The sequence below is a fragment of the Dromiciops gliroides genome, chromosome 2, assembly GCF_019393635.1.
Source record: "Dromiciops gliroides isolate mDroGli1 chromosome 2, mDroGli1.pri, whole genome shotgun sequence".
Taxonomy (NCBI): domain Eukaryota; kingdom Metazoa; phylum Chordata; class Mammalia; order Microbiotheria; family Microbiotheriidae; genus Dromiciops; species Dromiciops gliroides.
The window spans coordinates 408,447,717-408,468,616 of NC_057862.1; the positions used below are offsets into that span (position 1 = coordinate 408,447,717).

The 20,900-nt window shown below is 38.3% G+C and overlaps 1 protein-coding gene across 1 annotated transcript in view; it reads left to right on the top strand.

Moving 5' to 3' along the window:
* Window positions 1–20,900, top strand: part of ABCC11 (ATP binding cassette subfamily C member 11) — a 69,221-nt gene that overhangs the window by 9,849 nt on the left and 38,472 nt on the right. Inside the window, exons 7-11 of the mRNA XM_043986256.1 lie at window positions 4,209–4,356; window positions 4,502–4,650; window positions 11,030–11,137; window positions 12,416–12,691; window positions 16,406–16,477. Coding sequence (XP_043842191.1) covers window positions 4,209–4,356; window positions 4,502–4,650; window positions 11,030–11,137; window positions 12,416–12,691; window positions 16,406–16,477 — 753 coding nt within the window. The remainder of the gene's footprint in view (window positions 1–4,208; window positions 4,357–4,501; window positions 4,651–11,029; window positions 11,138–12,415; window positions 12,692–16,405; window positions 16,478–20,900) is intronic.

A 20,900-nucleotide genomic window follows, 5' to 3' on the forward strand; every position in this document is an offset into this window, starting at 1 on the left:
TATAGATGTACAATCACATTAAACATATTTCTGCATTAGTCATGTTGTGAAAGAAGAATCAGAACAAAAGAGAAAAACCTCAAAAAAGGGAAAAAACCAACAAAAAAGCAGAAATAGTATGGTTCAATCTGCATTCAGAATCCACAGTTCTTTTTTTCTGGATATTGAGAGCATTTTCCATCATGAGTCCTTTGGAATTGTCTTGGATCATTGCATTGCTGAGAAGAGCTATGTCTATCACAGTTGATCATCACACAATGTTACTGTTACTGTGTACAACAATGTTCTCCTGGTTCTGTTCACTTCACTCAGCATCAGTCCACTTAAGTCTTTCCAGGTTTTTCTGAAATCTGCCTGCTCATCATTTCTTACAGCACAACAGTATTCCATTGCATTCATATACCACAACTTGTTCAGCCAGGTAATGTATTTTCTTATAAACCACTCTATGTTGGAATGTCTCTTGGAGCCCTGGTGACCTAAATGCATTTTGGAGGGAAATGTTTCCTGACTACTTGTTCCCGGCATAGTTGAGATTTAGCTTTATCCAACAAAATTCTTAGCATGCTGCCTTGTAAGGAGAAGGCACTTATTAAGTGCTTGCTAAATCAAATGTTGTTAATGAGCAACAGTGAGTTTGTAGGGAACATAGTACTTGACTTAGAGTTAGAAGACCTGGGTGCAAATGCTGGCACTGCCACTTCTATAATATGGGGATACCATTTGTTGTCCTTGCTACCTCACAGAGTTGTTATAAAGATCATAAGAGAAAAGATGTGTGAAGTATTCTGTAACTGTGAAATTCTATATTAAGTAAGCAGAATGGTATTTTAAGTTTGACCACACTCAGTTGTAGCCGACATGGGACAATAACTACTCATTGCCGTATGCACTCTTATCTTCAAATAATCCAAGAGATATATTTGGATATTTATTCATTATTAAAATTATAACCTTATTCTCATTAACTGAAGAATTATCTCTGAGTTCCCTATTCTAGTTTATTAAACATTACTTATTTAATTAATTAGAGAAATCTTGATGCAGTGAATAGGGTACCAGATCTCGGTTCAAATTCCACTTCAGATGCATATTAGCCCTGTGATCCTGGGCAAGTCATCTAACCTCTCTGGTTCTCAGTTTTCTCATCTGTAACATGAGGGAGTTCAACCACATGACGTCTAGAGTTTCTTTCAGCTCCAAATTCTATGAACTTTTTTCATTAGCAGTTGCTCACATCTCTTTGTATATTAAAACCCCAAATTGCCTAGGTTTAAATAAATGTCAGGTGCTGACTATATAATTTAATAGGTTAACAAAGAATAACATAAAGACAAATAATTATTTGCAATATTTTATCTATAAAAAGATGAGTCTCTGGTCCCCTAGTATAACTTCTCCTCTTGATTTCTTCTTACTTCTGAAACAGTCCCATTGTTTAGCTTCAGCTAAAGTATCTCAAAAAACCTAATTTATTCATATAATATAAAATGTATCCAAAAATATAAAAGTTAAACTGCATCCTCTTAGATAATGCCTTCCTCTGTCCTCTCATTGTCTTTCTCCAGTCATAACAGGAAAACAATCTCTTCACAAATGTCAGTTAAAAATCATTTGCTTTTGGGGCAGCTAGATGGCACAGTGGAAAAGCACCGGCCCTGGATTCAGGAATACCTGAGTTCAAATCCGGCCTCAGACACTTACTAGCTGTGTGACCCTGGGCAAGTCACTTAACCCCAATTGCCTCACCAAAAAAAAAAAAATCATTTGCTTTTCAAATGGTGGTAAAATTCAGTCTCTTTACAAATAATGACTCCTCCCCATCTGCTTATAAACTTTTTATAAATAAAAGTTAGAACTTGCACATTTACCAGTGATTCCTTAGAGAGTAGCAGATAATTTGTCATTCTTCAAGATTCTAAAACCTCTTGAAGATATAATAACAGTATCTATAATCTCTATTGGAGAGGCCACTGGAGTTAGTATTATATCTGAAAAGATAAAATTCACTATATCTTAACAGGTAAGAAATATGTGGGTGATGATAAAAGAGCCATTTCCAAATCATACTTATGTGTATGCTTCCATCACTGACTATTTATAGCAAAGTAAACAATAAATAAGAGTAAAGATAAGACACTACATGAAAGTGATCCTAGAAATAACCTCACTCAGCAATCACCAAGAACAGCCCAGGACAACATCAGTTAAAAAATAGTTATTTGCAAAATGTTACAGAGAAGGACAACAGATTACAAAAAATTACACTTAAAAAAGAGCAGCAAGGAAACAGTCTGTAGAAAGCCTGATGTGAGATACAATTAAGCCAGATCATCCCAATTACTCTTTTCAATTAAAATGGAAAGAGAAAAGAAAAATTTGACAGATATGACAAAAGTGATCTACGGGGAGCTATTCTTTCTTTAAGGATAACAGGTCACACACCATACCTCACTACCGTAAAAGGGTACCTGGAATTTAGGATTACTAAATTTGATTTTCCCAGTGCAGTCAGATTAGGTTTCTAAATCAAGTTCTAGAATTTATTTTCAGAAATATCTTTGACTACCTCTATGCATAGGACAAAACGCTCAACCTTGCATAAAAAATATCTCTTCTTAGTGATTTCTGAACAATATAATTCCATCCCAATTGCAGGCACTTTAAAAATTGTATTTTTTTCCAATTATATGTAAAGATAGTTTTAAACATTCATTTTTGTAAGATTTCAAGTTCCAAATTTTTCTCCTTCCCTCCTTTCCCTCCTTCCTCCCAAATCCAGCAAGAAATCTGATATAGGTCATACATTACAATCATGTTAAACATATCTCCACATTAATCATGTTGTGAGAGAAGAATCAGAACAAAAGGAAAAAAAATACAAGAAATAAGAAACAAAAAAACTCCAGCAACAACAAAAGTGAAAATGGTATGCTTCAATCTGCATTCAGATTCCATATTTCTTTTTTGTATATGGAGAGCATTTTCCATCATGAGTCTTTTTGGCATTGTCTTGGATCACTGTATTGCTGAGAAGAGCTAAATCTATCACAGTTGATCATAACACAATGTTTTTTGATACTGTGTACAGTATTCTCTTGGTTCTGCTCATTTCACTCAGCATCAGTTCATGTAAATCTTTCCAGATTTTTCTGAAATCTGTCTGCTCATCATTTCTCACAGCACAATAATATTCCATTACATTCATATACCGCAACTTGTTTAGTCATTCCCCAATTGATGGGCATCCCCTCAATTTCCAATTCTTTGACACTGCAAAAAGAGCAGCTACAAATATTTTTGTAAATGTGGGTCCTTTCCCCATTTTTATGATATTTTTGGGATATAGACCTAGTAGTGATATTGCTGGATCAAAGGGTATGCACAGTTGTTGTATAGCCCTTTGGGCATAGTTCCAAATTGCTCTCCAGAATGGTTGAGTCAGTTCACAACTCCACCAACAATGCATTAGTGTTCTGATTTTCCCACATCTTCTCCAACATTTATCATTTTTCTTTTTTGTCCCATTAGCCAACTGGATAGGTGTGAGGTGGTACCTAAGAGTAGTTTTAATTTGTATTTCTCTCATCAGTAGTGATTGAGAACATTTTTTCATGTGGCTGGAGCTACCTTTAATTTCTTCATCTGAAAACTGCCTATTCATATCCTTTAACCACTTCTCAATTGGGGAATGACTTTTATCCTTATAAATTTGATTGATTTCTCTCTATATTTTAGAAATTAGGTCTTTATCAGAAACACTGGCTGTAAAAATTGTTTCCCAGCTTTCTGCTTTCCTTCTAATCTTGGTTGCATTGGTTTTATTTGTACAAACCCTTTTAAATTTAATAAAAAAGATCCATTTTGCATTTCATAATGTTCTCTATCTCATCTTTGATCATAAATTCTTCCCCTTTCAATAGATGTGACAAGTAAGCGAGAATATACCCATTTTGATTTTACTTTGGTGTATGGTGTAAGAAGTTGGTCTATGCCTAGTTTCTGCCATACTATTTTCCAGTTTTCCCTGCAGTTTTTGTCAAATAGTGAGTTCTTATCCTGGAGGTTAGAGTCTTTGGGTTTATTAAATAGTGGATTATTATAATAATTTACTACTATGTCTTCTGCATAGGACAAACCTCCAAAACTTGTGTAAAAAATTCTCTTCTTAGTGATTTCTGATCAATATCATTCCATCTCAATTGCAGGCATTTTTGACCAAGACTATCGTGAGGTTACATCATCGAACTTCTGAGGTCAGTGATAAGAGAATCCGAACCACAAGTGAAGTTCTTACCTGCATTAAGCTAATTAAAATGTACTCTTGGGAAAAACCATTTTCAGCCATCATCAAAGGTATGAAAAGGACATGTTTTCATATAGAGCCTTATAATGTCAATCTTATGTCAATCTTAGATCCTTCAGAATTATTCAGACTTCTACCTAGAATACTCTTTGGAATATTATTCATTTGTCATCATTATATTTTTTTGTCTTTGAGCTTTAAGAGACAAGGAGCAGAAGTTATTAGAAAAATGTGGATTTCTTCAGAGTCTCAATACTGCCATCTTGTTCATTGCACCAACTGTGGCTACTGTTGTGATGTTTCTTGTCCACACAGCTTTAAAGCTAGAACTCACTACATCAGTTGTAAGTGGTTTGAATATATTTCGCTCCCCCCACCCCACCCCTTCTTATTCATAACATCAGTGAAAAATTGTGTTTCCTTGTTTCTTCTCTAATCTTGGCCTTCTGAGATTTCACAGGAGAAAATGTAGTCTCATATTGCCTTTATTCAAACCTTTAGGGTTTTTTTTCTTAGTGAATGTGTATATGAAATGGCTCTGTGTGTGGGTATATAGGGGTAAAGAGATTCAAAACTGTGTTTTCATTAGCATAGGCAATTTTTGTTGTGGAAACTCCTGCTGATGGTATCAGCAAGCTGTCTAGAAATCAGAGTTTCAGAGTTACCAAGTGTTATTAAATGCCTATTATGTGCCAGACACTGTGTTAAGCACTAGGGATACAAATAAGGAGAAGAAAGTGAGCCCTTGCCCTTAACAAGTTTATAATCTAATGGGAGAAAACAACTGCAAAAGGAAATTGAATGGAAGGCAGGGAAAAGGTAGCATGGTTGAATCTAATCCAAGGAGTATGGAATGAATAGGTGGACTGGTTTGGGAACCCTTTTATAAATAGAAGCTCTGGGAGGAGTACTTTGCTTCACCCTTCAGCCCTCCAATCAGAGAGACCGAATGATATGGGTGGGTACTAAGGAGGTGTAAATACCAAAATTGGTGTAATCTCACTGCATGATATCCCTGGGGATGATGAGCTTTTCTGGGAGCCACAATCATGATGGAGTCCAGTCCAAAGAAAGAAGCTGGTGGGAAATGAATTAAATAATTTGCCTATGGTCATGTAGCTAGTATGTGTGAGAGGTAGGGCTGGAACCTAACTTTTCTTGACTATGAGGCTAGGTAGCCCTCTATCTAATCTGGCACTGCTGGCCTCTCTGCCTTTAGTCTACACCTTTTCCAATGCATCCTCCACTTGGGACCAAATACATATTCCTAAAGCTTAGATCCTAACATGTTTGGACATTGTCTCTGTGATAAAATACAAACTCTTCTGTTTCTTCCTAAGCTCCTCATAATTTGGTTTCGAACTATGCTTTCAGACAAATTACTCATTATTTCCTCTTATACATTCTATTTTTGTCCCTTGTATGTGCACTGCTTTCGTTGTTTGTGATAACAGACCCCAACATCTGAAAGAGTTTGAAAAGACATTTATTAGGTTGTTTGGCGGGGGAAAGCAAGCTGGAAAGGAGGTGTGGCTTCCCCTTTTCAGGTTCTGGTAGGTTTGCATCATATGGGATTTTGACGAAGGTTTCTGCCTAGGAATCACACACAAATCATTTGATAAAGGTATAGCATAGTCACCTGAAGGGAACACAGAACATAAACTTGGGTGGACCCTAAACAAGTCTGGGCATGGGGACCCCAAACAAGAATGTTTCAGGTGGATCCAGGACCTGGGGGAACCGAAAATACCTTGTAGTCATGTCCAGCATTGTTAGAGAATTACTTGAGTCAGGAGACATTCTGGGTTAAGATCATATCGAGTTGAATTTAAACAGTATAATTATTTTAAAATAATATAATAAATCATTTTTCCTACAACTTTCTCCTTTAGGACTTTTCCAAGCCCAACATGCTCATGACAGTAAAAGCATAATTATAGAAGCAAAAAGCTGAGCTATCAAACAATCTGAATCATCAGAATCATCCTCCTTATTATTCATCTTGTCTAACATTTGATTTAATTCATCTAAGGAGGGGTAGGGGTAAGATTGCTGACAAACTTTTCCCAATGTCTCATAGTCAGAGGGATCAATTTGAGTCAGTCTCAGGGGTTTTAAGTCAGGGAACTTAAACTTACAATCAAGAAACAAGTGCATTGTGGCCAGGAATATCCCCCCCACCAAAAAATCATAATCCTATGTTTCTTTCAATGTCATAAAAGCTGTAGTTAAGCAGAGTTGTAATCTTATATATCCCTTAAAGAGACAAACCTTGTTAAATAGACACTATAGGTAAACTAAGTCAGGTGAAAGATGAAACTACTTAGAGCGCTCACAATGGACTGATTAAGAGGATAGATTTATATATAACCAAGGGAACCGAGGTTAGGGAAATTCTTATGCATTTAAATAGGGTAATAACTAAATCATTTGGGGGCGCTTCAAATTTCAAACTGAGGAATGTCAGTTAATATTATTATGCCATAAGTCAAATTTTGATCAGGTGAGATTAATAAAAACAGAAAATAGGCTTTCAACTAACCAAAAGTTGCAGGAAGAATGGCTCTGATCCCCAAACAATAAATAAAAGGCATTAGGAAACACCTCTCTAACAGGCAAACATCAACACCATGAAACAAAAAAGCCAAAGTGAGACAATAATGATTATCAATGTTAAATAACATTAAGGCTCCTTGGGCAGCTAGGTGGCTTAGTGGATAAAGCACCAGCCCTGGATTCAGGAGGACCTGAGTTCAAATCTGAACTCAGACACTTGACACTCACTAGCTGTGTGACCTCACTGCCCTGCATTAAAAAAAAAAGGCTCCTTGTAACCTCCTCCCAATGTCCATTTAATCAGCACATTTCATCTTGAGTCCCAGCTGTCACATGTAGTCATCTGATCCCTAGGAATATCTTCCCTTGGAAATTCTGGAATAGGCCTTGTTCTCAGGGCAGCTCTGGATTCTTTTCTAGCAGATCCACTTCTCTGGTTCCAAGACACTTATGGAGATTCCCTAAAAAGGTTAAGGTCTCCCACTGCATCCAGGGCCATTGTCAGTAATTCTGACCTATGTCTCATCACTAGATTCTGTTGATTCTGGAGGAGAGAGTGAGGAAGGAGGGAGATGACTTTGCATAGCTCTGCCTTGTTTAAATCTAATTCACTTGTAAGTCAAGATATTACCCTCCTGATGTCATTGGTCCTCTTTGAGAATGAAGGACAAACAAGAACAGTAACAACAGATAATTCAGCTAAAATCTGCCAGTAACAAGACTTGATATAGTTTAGTACAACCTCCTAAATTTGGTTTTCCAGTAATTTCTTCATGTAGTGAAAACCAACTCAAACCTTATGGAACTAATTCTATTATAAGAAGAACAATAAATTAGGGCCTCATAATTCACCCAAAACTTCAGAGAATTTCGGTTTTTACATATCACTTGCTCTTTCTATCTACATCTAAACTGTGTCTGATATGGACAATGCCATCAACAGACTAAAAGAAGAGTCTTTTTTTCCATTTTATTTATTTATTTAAAGTTTTGAGTTTCAAATTCTGTCCCTCTCTCTTTCCCTCCCTCCCTACTCTCCCCCCATCCCAAGGTTCTGAGCAGTCAGTATAGGTTATACATGTGCAATGGTGTAAAACATTATCATATTAGTCATTTTACATAAAAAGACTCAAGTTAAAAAAAAGAGAAAGTGCAAAATAGCATGCTTCAGTCTGTGTTCAATCAATATCAGTTCTTTCTCTGGAGGTGGATAGTATGCTTCATCATTAGTCCTTTGGGACTGTCTTGGGTCATTGCACTGCTGAGAGTAGTTAAGTCATTCACAATTGCTCATAGAACAATACTGCTATCACTGTACACACTGTTCTCCTGGTTCTGCTCACTTCACTATACATCAGTTCATACGAGTCTTTCCAAGTTTTTCTGAAATCATACTGCTTGTCATTTCTTATAGCACAATAATATTCCATTACAATCATATACCCCAGCTTGCTTAGTCATTCACCAGTTGATGGACATTCCTTAAAAGAAAAATATTAAAAAAGGATCCATGAAGGCCTGACTTGTAAAATATGCCCTTCTGTTTCTTAATATTATCAGACAGAAACTTCAAAATAAGAAAAAATATTATTTTAAAATTCTTTACAATTATTAATATAATTTTATATATAAAATCCTTAATCCGGTTTTGAGAATTTATTACTAAAACATACTCAAGCCCTGGATATCCCATTAGAAACATTTGAAAGCCAATCAGTTATATCCTAGTTCTTAGACTCCTATCAGTCTTTGTTGTTTTCTTAAAAGTTTCCTCTTTCATTAAATTTTTAAAACTTTTATATTTTTATCATATCCTCCTCTTTTGGGGATATATATTATCTTCATATAATCCTGAAAGAATGAGATACTTTAAGGACCTAATCTTATATATGAATACATAACTTTTAGCAAGGGGATGATCAACTGAAGAACTTATTTTACCTAGTTGCCTAGGATATGGAGTTGATGACAAATTCAGATTAAAAACAGAAAGATCTTTCATACTTGCATTCTATTAGAGTAAATCAGAGATGTTTTAGTATTATTATCTATTAATTAATAAATTTAGTCTTGCAACAACAAAAACTTCCTCAGTTCACCTGCTCTGATTATGGAAAGTTGCTATGAAAGGAAGGAGGGATATGATTACAAAAATGTCAAGATTGTCCATTCAAGGCCTTAGGCTGACCTGACATAAGCCATAACAAGGGAAAAAAGCATCCCTTACCTCTGTTTGATTCCAGGCAAGAGTCATAGTTAACGATCTGAATGGGGGAGACAACATCAAAAAGTATCTACAAAACAAGCTATATATAGGATAGATCAGAGATAATTAATAGAGGGAAGGCACTGGAATTAAAAGAGACTGAGCAAGGCTTCATATAGAAAGTAGGATTTGACATGGAACTAAAAGGAAGTCGGGGGGCCAGTAGTCAGAGTGGGGAAGGGAGAGCATTCCAAGCATGGGGGACAATCAGAGAAAATACCTGGAGCTGAGAGACTGTTTTGTTTGTGAAAAAGCCAGGAGATATATGGAAATTCCCATTTAAAACTAGTGTGGTCTTTCCTCCTTATTTTGGGTCTATAAGTAGAGGGTGGTATAAACAAAATATCCTAAGGCAGTGATTGATAGAATGGGGGGGTGAGGATCCCTTTAATGTGGGAAATGAAGGCATGGAAACAAGCCTTCTCTGATAGCCAGACTAGGTCTCCTTGCTTAGGGTTTACTCCACTTCAAGATTATTTTATATTTACTTAGCTGTATTTATGCTCTCTTGCTCTCTCTCTCTCTCTCTTTCTCTCTCTCTCTCTGTCTCTCTCTGTCTCTGTCTGTCTCTCTGTCGCTCTCTGTCTCTCTCTCTCCCTCCTCCCTCTCTCCCTCCCTCTTTCCCTCCCTCCTCTCTTCTCTCTCTTTCCATCTTTTTCTCTAGCTTTCTCTCATCCCAGCTTGTAGAACAGTGACAAGCTTATAATAGCCACTTAATAAATGCTTGTTAAATTGAATTAGAGATGAGACAGATCAGCACCTAGGATGACCACATAACTATACCCTGAAAAAGTCAGAAGAGGCTAAGAAATAGAGACTAAATGGGGTGTTCCCAAGAGAAAGAATGAAAGAGATGAGTGAATGAATAATGTCATCTTGGCGAGAGCTGCACGAGATGTGGATTTACAATGCTTGAGCTCATTTTGCCATAAGGGAATCAATCTAAAGTCGATACCAAGTCAAGCCAACATCAACATGCAAAGTCAACAAGGATGTATTGGTCATCTACTTACTATGTGCCCATTGCAATGAGAGATACAAAAGGATTCTAAGGCCGAGTCTCTTACCTTGAGGGGCTGACTGAGTATATAGAGTAGACATACACACACCAACTAATGAGAGAATAATGTAAGACTCATTATATAATGAAAGGCTAGATTCTATGTTTTAGAGTATCAGTGCTGTAGGAGATCAGAATAAAAATAGACAAGCAAATGTTGAATTAGATAATTCCGAAGATCCCTTCTAACAGTCTTTAATTCTTAGGAGGGTTGAAGTTGATCAGGGAAGACTTACTGGACAACGTAGTCCTTGAACTGGCTTTGAAGGTTGGGATTTAGAGAAAAGAGAGGAAGGCATTTGAAGCAAAGGGAAATTATTAGAATAAAATTTTAGAGCAGACTAAAGAGCAGCAACTAACAGTTCTGGTGTTCAAGGCCAGCACCACAGAGAGACTGGGGAACATCGCTTGCCTGTGGTGGCCCACCACTGGGAGAGGCAGTGGGTTAGGGACAGGCCAGAGAACAAGTCACCTGGAGAAAAGCAAACTGTTTGGTAGCTTTCTATTTTAATTAATTTTTTCTTGTTAACTAGGTGCTAAGATGAAATGTTTTTACCCAATAAAGGAATAAAAGTCATGTCATGCCAATCTGAATTTCAAAACCCTGGACCAAAGTCCCAGTTATCCTACCCTATTTGCAGATCAGCAAAAATGAATGAAATTGGCTAGAGTTACCTGAATAGCAGTATCTCCACCCCAGCACTGTGAAATGACCCAACATAGCAATGTAGACCAGCAAGGCTGTTATTTTTGTTTTGGTTTGTTTTGGTTTTTTTGTGTCTGTATAACAATGAACTCTTAAAAAAGCCAGCCTTTCCCCCCCTCCCCTTTTCTTCTGTAGGCGTTTACTGCTGTGGCGACATTGAATTCACTGAGGCTATCTGTGTTCTTTGTACCTTTTTCTATCAAAGGGTTTACAAATTCACAGTCAGCTGCACAGAGATTGAAGGTAAACTTTGTATTGTTAGTCAAGTTGGAATGCCATTTGGCAGTGCCTTTATCATCACTGACGTCTTTTTCATATACTTTGTCCTTAACATGTGCTGTCTATCCAATTTGAGTTCTTTGGGATATATGGGGGAGGGGGAAGGTAGTCTATGTAGAATGGCATCAAAACAAATATTTCCTCATCTTCCCACTGGTAAAGAAGAGCCAAACTTCATGAATTCTGTGTGACTTCACTAGGACATGATAGTGATTTTTCTTTTTCTTTTTTTTTCTTTCCTTTTTTTTTTTTTTGGTGAGGCAATTGTGGTTAAGTGACTTGCCCAGGGTCACACAGCTAGTAAGTGTTAAGTGTCTAAGGCCAGATTTGAACTCAGGTCCTCCTGAATCCAGGATTGGTGCTCTATCCACTGCGCCACCTAGTTGCCCCGTGATTTTTCAAAAAGAAATAAGTCAATGGAACATGTTAGTGGACCTAGTAGAAGGCCCACAAGTATAGGAGTCAGGAGACTTGGATTCTAATCCTGGTGTGATCACTGACTGGCTCTGTGACAATGATCAAGTCACTGCCCCTCTCTGGACCTCAGTGTCATCCTATGAAAAATGAAGGGTTTAGATTAGATGATCTCTGAGGTTCCTTCCAGTACTAAAATGCTATGATTCTGCTCTATATCAAAGTCTAATCTCAGCATTATATGCAGAAAAAAGCATTTACTCAGTATTGAATAGTAGAAACAGAACTTTAAAGGGAATATTTAAGATTTTTAAAATTAACTTTTAATCACTTGGAAAGCTACTTTAGTAGTACTCATTTGTAATGCAAAATGGGTACTAATTACACATTATTTTTATGTATTCACCAAACTAGATCCACCAGGATCTCTACTTGGCCTTAGGAATCTCTTTATCTCTCTCCATATATAGTATGTATACTTTCCTATGTATGTGTATGTTCATATAAATCTCTATATCTAGAGCTATATACGTCTTGATAGGGATAGGTACTAGATCTGTTGAATTCATTTATATTGTGAACTTTGGGGGAGGAAATTCCCTCTACCGCTGTAGGTCAGCACCTTTTCTATAACTATTTAGCCTTAAAGAGTTGTCCATATCTATATTTGAAGGTAATGAAACCATTTCATGGTTTGGACTGTCCACTCATTGATAGTGACATTTTCTCTAATTTGTCTGCAGTAGTGAGTTTTTAAAGTTCACTCAAACTGTATCAGTGAGGTCCTTGTCCATTCTGAAATGAATTTTTCTCTTTTTTTCCCCCAAGAAATTTTTCCTGAAGGAATGCCCTGCATTTTACGTCCAGGAACTGAAGGGCTCTGATAGCTTGGTTTTGGACAATGCCACCTTGTCTTGGGAATGGGACAATGGTGGGATTTGCAATGGAGCTCTGGAGATGAATGGAAATGGAGACTGCCCTGAAAAACCTGCTGTAGGATCATCTCAAGGGAAGAATCAGTCACCTCGGAGGCTCAGCCAACTTGGAGAGAGAAAGACCAGCCTTGGCCCCGTGCTGCACAATATAAGCATTGTGGTACCAAAGGTAAAGTCACACGTTGCCCACATGGTAAAATAAATGTCACCTAAGGATCAGAAGTCATAGAGCAGGAAGGAATTAAGAGATTCTCTAGATTCTAGACCAAACCGTCTCTTTATTCAGGTTAAAACTGAGGCTTGAAGTATGGGAGAAACTTGCCTAAGGTTACAGAGCAATTTAGCAGCAAAACCAGAAAAACAAGTCAGGTCTTCTGACTCTCGGGTCAGGACTACCAGGCCATCTTGAAGACTAATCAGGCAGAGTCTTGGACTGGTAGCAGCAGTTAGGTGACTCAGTGTCAAGAGTGCTAGACCTAGACTGAGGAAGACTTCAGTTCAAATCTGGCCCAAGACTCTAGATGTATAATCTCAGTGAAGTCCTTAACCTCTATTTGCCTCAGTTTTCTCAACTAAAAAATGGGGGTTATAGTAGTACCCACCTCTCAGAATGGTGACAATCAAGTGAAATAATGTTTGTAAAGTGCCTAGTACATAAGTAGGTGCTTAATAAATGCTTGTTTCCTTCTTCCCTTCCAGGTACTTTCAGAGAACAAAACTGGGCATTAAGTGATTAGAATACAAAGAATAGGCAGAAAGTGAGCACTGCATGTGCAGTTAGAGAGCCTGGGTTTGAGCCCAGACTCTGTCCCAAAGTTGTACCAGGACTCCACTGTCCTCATCTGTAGAACCCTTCATCAGGACCCTTGCAGTTCTAACTCCTATAACAAAGTGTGAAGGCCGAGCTTCTGCTCAGCCCTCTCCTTACACATAAGCAGAATGGAGCCCTGACAGTAACAGTGATAGCGGTTCCAGGAAGGTTCTATTCCCCCAAATATCAGGCCTTTTCATCTAGTTCTGTTACCTCAAATCCCATCACGTGAGATTATCCCCTTGGTTCTATCACTGTCTCCTCTAGTTCCTTTGGAAGAGTGGTACAATGGCAAGATTGCTGCATTTGGAATCAGGACCTCAGTTTAAATTCCAGCTTAGCCACCTATAGTTAGCCAGTCAACTATCATTTGTTAAGTACCTATTAGGTATAGATATATATATATATATATATCAGGCACTATACTAAACACTGGGGATATGAAGAAAGGCAAAGACAGTCCGTACTCTAAAGGAGCTCACAGTTTGATGGGTGAGACAACATGAAAACAATTATGTACAAATAAGATCTATCAAATACACTGGGGTAATCTCAGAGGGAAGGCACTAAGATTAAGGACGACTGGGCAAGGCTTCTTTTTTTTTTTTGGTGGGGCAATGAGGGTCAAGTGACTTGCCCAGGGTCATACAGCTAGTAAGTATCAAGTGTCTGAGTCCAGATTTGAACTCAGGTTCTCCTAAATCCAAGGCTGGTGCTTTATCCACTGTGCCACCTAGCTGCCCCCCTGGGCAAGGCTTCATGAAGAAGTAGAACTTGAAATGAGACTTGAAGGGAGCCAGGTAAGCTAGGAGGTGGAGATGAAGAAGAGAGTTCTCAGCATGGGGGACAACTAATGAAATCACTAGGAGTCAAGAGATGAAGTATAATACTTGAGGAAGAGCAAGGGGGCCAGTGTCACTGGAGGGATGGAAAGTGTCAGAAGATAGGGAAGGTAGAAAGGGGAAGATTAGGAAGAGCTTTAAAAGCTAGAGGATTTTATATTTGATTCGAGACTTACTAGGGAACCACGGGATTTAATTTACTATGAGCTAAGGGGTGGGGAGGTGACATGGTCAGACCTGCCTTTTAGGAAGATCAATATGACAGCTGAGTGCAGGATGGGTTGGAGGGAGGAGAGACTTAAGGCAGGGAGACCAAGCAGCAGTCTATTGCAAACAGTCCAGGTGGAAGGTGATAAAAGCCTGAACCAGAGTGGTTGCCATATCAGAGGAGGGGAGGAGTATATAAAGAGATGTTACAAAGGTAGAAATGACAAGACTTGATCACTGGTTGAATATGTGGTAGAGTCAAGGAAAATACTAAGTGGTGAGCTCAGGTGACTAAAAGGATGGTGGTACCTCAACACTGATAGAGCAGTTAGGAAGAGGCAAGGGTTGGGGGTGATTAATGAGTTCAGTTTGGACATATTAAGTTTAAAATGTCTGTGAGAATCCATTTCAAGGTGTCTAAAAGGCAGAGATGCAAGACTGGAGGTCAATAGAGAGTTTTGAGCTGGACAAGTAAATCTGAAAGTCATCTGCATGGAGATAATCATTGAAATAATGGGATCTCATGAGATTCTCAAGTGAAATAGTATTGACAGAGAAGAGAAAAGGGCCTAGGATAGAGTGTTGGGGGGAACAGTTCTCAGCTATTAGTGGGTATGGCATGGATGAAGATCCAGCAACGGAGCAGTCAGATGGGTAAAAAGAGAATCAGGAAAGAACAATGTAATGAAAATCTAGAGAGAAGGGAGTATCAAGGAGAAGGTAACAGACAGTGTCAAAGGCTAGGAGATGGATGAGGATTGACAAAAGGTCATTAAATCTGGCAATTAAGAGATCATTAGTGCAGATTGAACCATACTATTTCTATTTTTTCTTTTTCTTTTTGGAGGTTTTTCCTTTTTGCTCGAATCTTCTTTCACAGCATGACTAATGCAGAAATATGTTTAATGTGAGTGTACATATATAACCTATATCAGATTGCTTGCTGTCTTGTGGAGGGGGAAGGGAGGGAGAAAAATTTGAAACTAGAAATCTTATAAAAACAAATGTTTAAAACTATCTCTACATGTAACTGGAAATAATAAAATACTTTTATTTTAAAAAACCCAAAACAAACAAAAAAAAGAGATCATTAGAACTTTTGACAGAACAGTTTTGATTGAATGAACATGGAAACCAGATTGCAAAGAGTTAAGAAGAGAGTGAGAGAAAAAAGCAGAAGAAACACCTTTTATAGAGTTTTCTCACTTTGTTTAGCCTAAAAAGGAGGTGAAATATAAGATGATAGCTAACAGGAATGGATGGATCAAGTGAGGGTATTTTGAGAGTGAGCAGAGGTTTGTAGATAGTAGGGAAGGAACCAGTAGACAGGGAACAATGGAAGATTATTGAATTGTTTATTTAGTATTTTATTTTTCCTCAATTACATGTAAAACAATCTTTAACATTTATTTTTAAAATTTTGAGTTCCAAATTCTCTCTCCTTCCCTCCCCAGCACTTTCATTGAAAAAGCAAGCACTCTGATAAAGGTTATACATGTGTAGTCAAGAAAAACATTTCTATATGAGTCATGTTGTAAAAGAACTGAACCACTAACCCATATGTAAGGATCCCTGATAGTGTGTCTTCAATGCACCAGTTACCTCTTGGGGATGGCCCAGTCATGAGAAAACCAGGCTGTATGTCATGATGGACACCAGAAGCCCTAAACTATAGAGACACCATTGGCTCTGCGGACTTTAGTGTAGAGTATCTTTAGTTCTATTTTAACATCCCTATGCCTCAGTATCCTCATCTGTAAAATGAGTGGATTGGATCAGCTAGCTTCTGGGGCGCCTTCCAGCTCTGGATCTATGATCTCATGATATTATCATCCTTCAAAACTTATCTGAATGGGTTTTAAGACTTGTTGAGGGGTGGGAGGAAAATTATTTCCTTCTTGATGCTGTGTCTGTGCCAACAAAATGCATCACTGGGCATATAAATAAGGTTTTGAGCTGTAGTAGCTTTGGGGTGATGGAGAGTGTCTCAGTCAACACTCATCTGCTTTCATTTGTCTTATAGGGGAAGATTTTAGGGGTTTGTGGAAACACAGGAAGCGGAAAGAGCTGTCTGTTATCAGCTATACTGGGGGAGGTAAGTGAAATGTGCCAGTGCATGATTTCTGTTCACACTGATCTAAATACCTTTCATCCCCTACCTTGCCTGAATCGTCCCTAGATGAGTATCTTGCCTCCATAACACAGATAGTCTTTAATTTACATGTCATCTCCCCCATGAAACTGTGAGCTCTGTGAGAGCAGGGACTGTCTTTACGTTTTTGTTGTAGTTTTTTGTTTTTTGGTTAGGCAAAGAGGGTTAAGTGACTTGCCCAAGGTCACATAGCTAGTAAGTGTAAAGTGTCTGAAGTCAGATTTGAACTCAGGTCCTCCTGACTCCAGGGCAGGTGCTCTATCCACTGCACCACCTAGTTGCCCCCTGTCTTTACCTTTAAAAAATTTTTTTGTATCTCCTAGGACTGAGCACAATGCCTGGCAAAGAATACATGCTCGAAAAATGCTTATTGACTGACAGGTCAATGATCCTGAGAAAGATTCATGTCAAGTGAACTTCTTTAAAATTTAATCCTATTTTACATTTTCCCTACATAAACCAGCTTTTTGTAAAAAATCAGAGTTAGTAGTTTTATAGGCAGGGTGGTGTGCTGGACAGAGTGCTGGACTGGGAGTCATAAAGACCTCCATTTGAATTCAGCCTCAGTTGTGTGACTTTGTACAAGTCACTTAACTTTTCTGTCAGTCAGTCAGCATTTATTAGCTTACTATATGCCAGACATAGGCAAATGTGAGCAGAAAGAAAGAGAATTTCTGCCCTCAGAAAGTTTACATTCTAATGGGGGAAGCCAACATATAAAAGGAAGCTGAAAGTGGGGGAGGGAGAGTGGAGTGATATTCCAGGATGAGAATCAGAGGAAGAGACAACAGAGAGGAGTGCAAAGGTATGAAGACATTTTGGAATTGTGAATTTCAGGGCTGGAACGATCTTTCAAGATGAAAAGGTTTCTTGGGCATGATAAAAAATTCCTGAGTATAGATTGTTGAGAAATGAAGACCTGAGCCTCAGTCTCCTTAGAAGTAAAGTGGGGATAACAATAAGTTAGCTAACTGGGTCGTGATGAAAATGAAATGCAATCTATGTAAAGTGCTTCCCAAACTTTGTTGTTCAGTCATCTTTCATTCACATCTGTCTCTTCATGACAACTTTTGGGGTTTTCTTGGCAGAGATACTGGAGTGGTTTTCCATTCCCTTCTCCAGCTCATTTGACAGATGAGGAAACTGAGGCAAACAGTGTTAAGTAACTTGCCCAAGGTCACATAGCTCATGTCTGAGGACAGATTTGAACTCAGGAAGATGAATCTTCTGACTCCAGGTTTGGTGCTCTATCCACTGCACCACCCAGCCGCCCATTTGCAAACTTTAGAGTATTATAATAATGATGCATTCTCCTGCTCTTCCTTTCATTCCTCCATCTATTGTAGCAACATTTAAGGTTTGCAAGTGTTTTCCTCACAAGAAACCTCTGTGGGTAACACAAGTATCATTATCCTTATTTAACAGATGAGGAAACCAACAGAGAAGCTTAGGGAACTTGTCAATGATCACATGACTAGTAAATACTATTTTAAAAACAACAACAACAACAACAGACAGAAACCTGTCCTCCACAGAAAACAGAAAGTGAAGCACAACTGTCTAGATAAGCACCCATTTCTGCTCAGCAAGATGGACATGCATGCATGGCAAATCTTGAAAGGGATCCTTGCATTAACTCAGGGAAGGGGAACTTTAAACAGATGGGTCACAGTTTTAGGGAGTACAGTTAAGATTTATGGCCTTGTTTTTTCCTGGTAAACAGATGTTTGTATGATCAGGAATCTTTTCCCAGAGCTAATAAGGACCAACACTTGGGTTCCTCATGCCATTTGCAATCTGACAGTTCAAGCTTCAAGCATAAACAATAAGACAAAGGCAAGGGGATAGTAGCCTTAGATAAGCTGATATGAGCTAGAACTTCTTCTGGCCATTGCATTGGATTATTGGTATGTCAGCCACATCTTCATAAAGTCCTCTGGCTATCTGAATAACTGGGGGGTTCAAGCAAATTAGGGTATCCCTGTTTTTCGACAATATCAAGGCTGGGATTTCTCTTTAAGTCTTGATTCTGAGTTCTGTGTTCTTTCTACAAATAACTCTGGCTCTCTTTGATATGCCAACAACAGGTCCCAGTCTAGGTCTTACTTGGCCATTGTTTGGCCTCCTGATGGCTCAGAGTGGGCGTAAATATCAGTTGTTTCTATTCTGGCCAGGAACACTGAAGGTCTCAAATCCCACTCCCTGCCCCAACCACCACTTTATTTATTTGTTCATTCATTCATTCATCCATTCATTCGTTCATTCATTCATTTTCTTTTGACTAGGTAAAAGAGAACTTTCTTTGCCTCATTTCTTACCTAGTCTTAATCACTGAATGGGCATTGCCTCAAGCAAACTGAGACCTATGAAAGACCGTAACTTAAAAAGGCCAAGGGTCTCCCACTGCATGAGGAGCCATCTTCAGTCGTCCTGATCTATATCTTGTCACTGAACCCAGTTGGCTCCAGAGGAGAGAGCAAGGCTGGTGACTTTGCACATCCTTGCCTCCATTAAATCCAATTCACTGCAAGTCATGACATCACAGGATAAACAACAACCGCTATAGCACACTGACTAACTGAACTCTTTACTAAATTTAGGTTTTTATGTTGGGAATTAAATTGAGCTCTTAGAGAGGCACACTTTCTTTTTCTGGTTACTCAAGTAGTGCTTCCTTTTTTTTTGTTGTTGTTCATTTTTCCCCTTGTCCTACACTTTTTAAATGTGCGGCTGTCCATTTAAAATACCCTGGTATCAGGTGAACAGCAAACTTTTCCTTGGTGTGGGTTTTGCAAATTTGCCTTTAAATTGATAGCAAAGATCTCATGTACTTTTGACTTCTCAAAGTACCTGCATATCCATTATTTCATTGTATCTTCCAAACAACCTTGCAATTATTATCTATTTATTACAGGAGGAAATGAAGACTTAGAGAGGGGAAATAATTGTCTGAGGTCACATAGTAAAACAGAGCCATGTTTAGAATCTGGGTCTCCCATTTTCTAGTCCCCTGCTTTGATCTTTCAAAAGCTAGGTGGCATGGTGGATAAAGCACTGGCCCTGGATTCAGGAGGACCTGAGTTCAAATCTGGCCTCAGGCATTTGACACTTACTAGCTGTGTGACCCTGGGCAAGTCATTTAACCCTCAGTGCCTGGCCAAAAAAAAAAGGCTATTAGTGACCAAATGAGCCCTTAGTGAGGTAATGGGAGTGAGCATTCTATAAGTTACCTCATTTTTTACCAAAGACAAATTAGGCAAAGCCCTAGAAAGGACAATCATTCAATAAACAAGCACTTTTTAAGCATTTGCTATGTATCAGGCACTGTGCTAGGCTCTGGGGACATAAACACAAAGAATGTAACAATCCCAACTCACAAGGAGCTAACTTTTTTTTTTGTTTTCTTTTTTTGTGGGGCAATGGGGATTAAGTGACTTGCCCAGGGTCACACAGCTAATAAGTGTCAAGTGTCTGAGGCCGGATTTGAACTCAGGTCCTCCTGAATCCAGGGCCAGTGCTTTATCCACTGCACCACCTAGCTGCCCTGGAGCTAACATTTTAATGGAGGAGAGGGGAGGAGATGACTAGTGCAATTATAATTGTATACAAAATAAATATAAAGTCAGTAAATAGCCCATGGTCCACAGACCCACAATGGGGAAAAATTATACCTTTATTTCAATATAATTGTTTCCTTTGTAATTCCACTTTATTTTACACATTTAAAAATATTATTCTGATAAAGGGCTCATAGTTTTTACCAGACTGTTAAAGAAGTTCATGATACAAAAAAGGTTAGAAACCCCAGAGATAGAGGAAAGACAAGAGTTTTAAATAAAGGAAATGGAACAGTTGTAGGTAATGGTGTGATTGTCCCTATGTGTAGCTGAAGAAATAGGCCATGGGGCTAAGAAGTTTGAAGGAAGATCAGTATGGATGTTGAAGACCCCTAGTCTAAGGGCAAAAGTCTTTGCTTCTCTTCCCCTTCCTTTCCCTTTCCCCTCCTATCTCCTGTCTTGTCCTATTCAGTTCTCTCCTTTCCTTTCTTTCTCTGACAGATATTACTCTGAATATTTTCATAAAATAGGTCTTTTTTTGTTGTCAGTAACTTACTTGGGAGTATAAACTCAATAGTGGGATCACTGGGTTAAAGGGTATGAACAATGTTGTAACTTTCCTTGTACAATTCCAAATTGTTTCCCAAAATGTTTGGACTAATTCAAAGCTCTAGCAGCAGTGAGTTAGTATGCTTATATACCTATAATCTTCTCTAAAAGTGAATCTTTCCCATTTAAAAATACTTCTTTGACAATTTAATGAGCATGGACATATTTATAGTAGTATTATCTGTAACAGTTAAAAAACC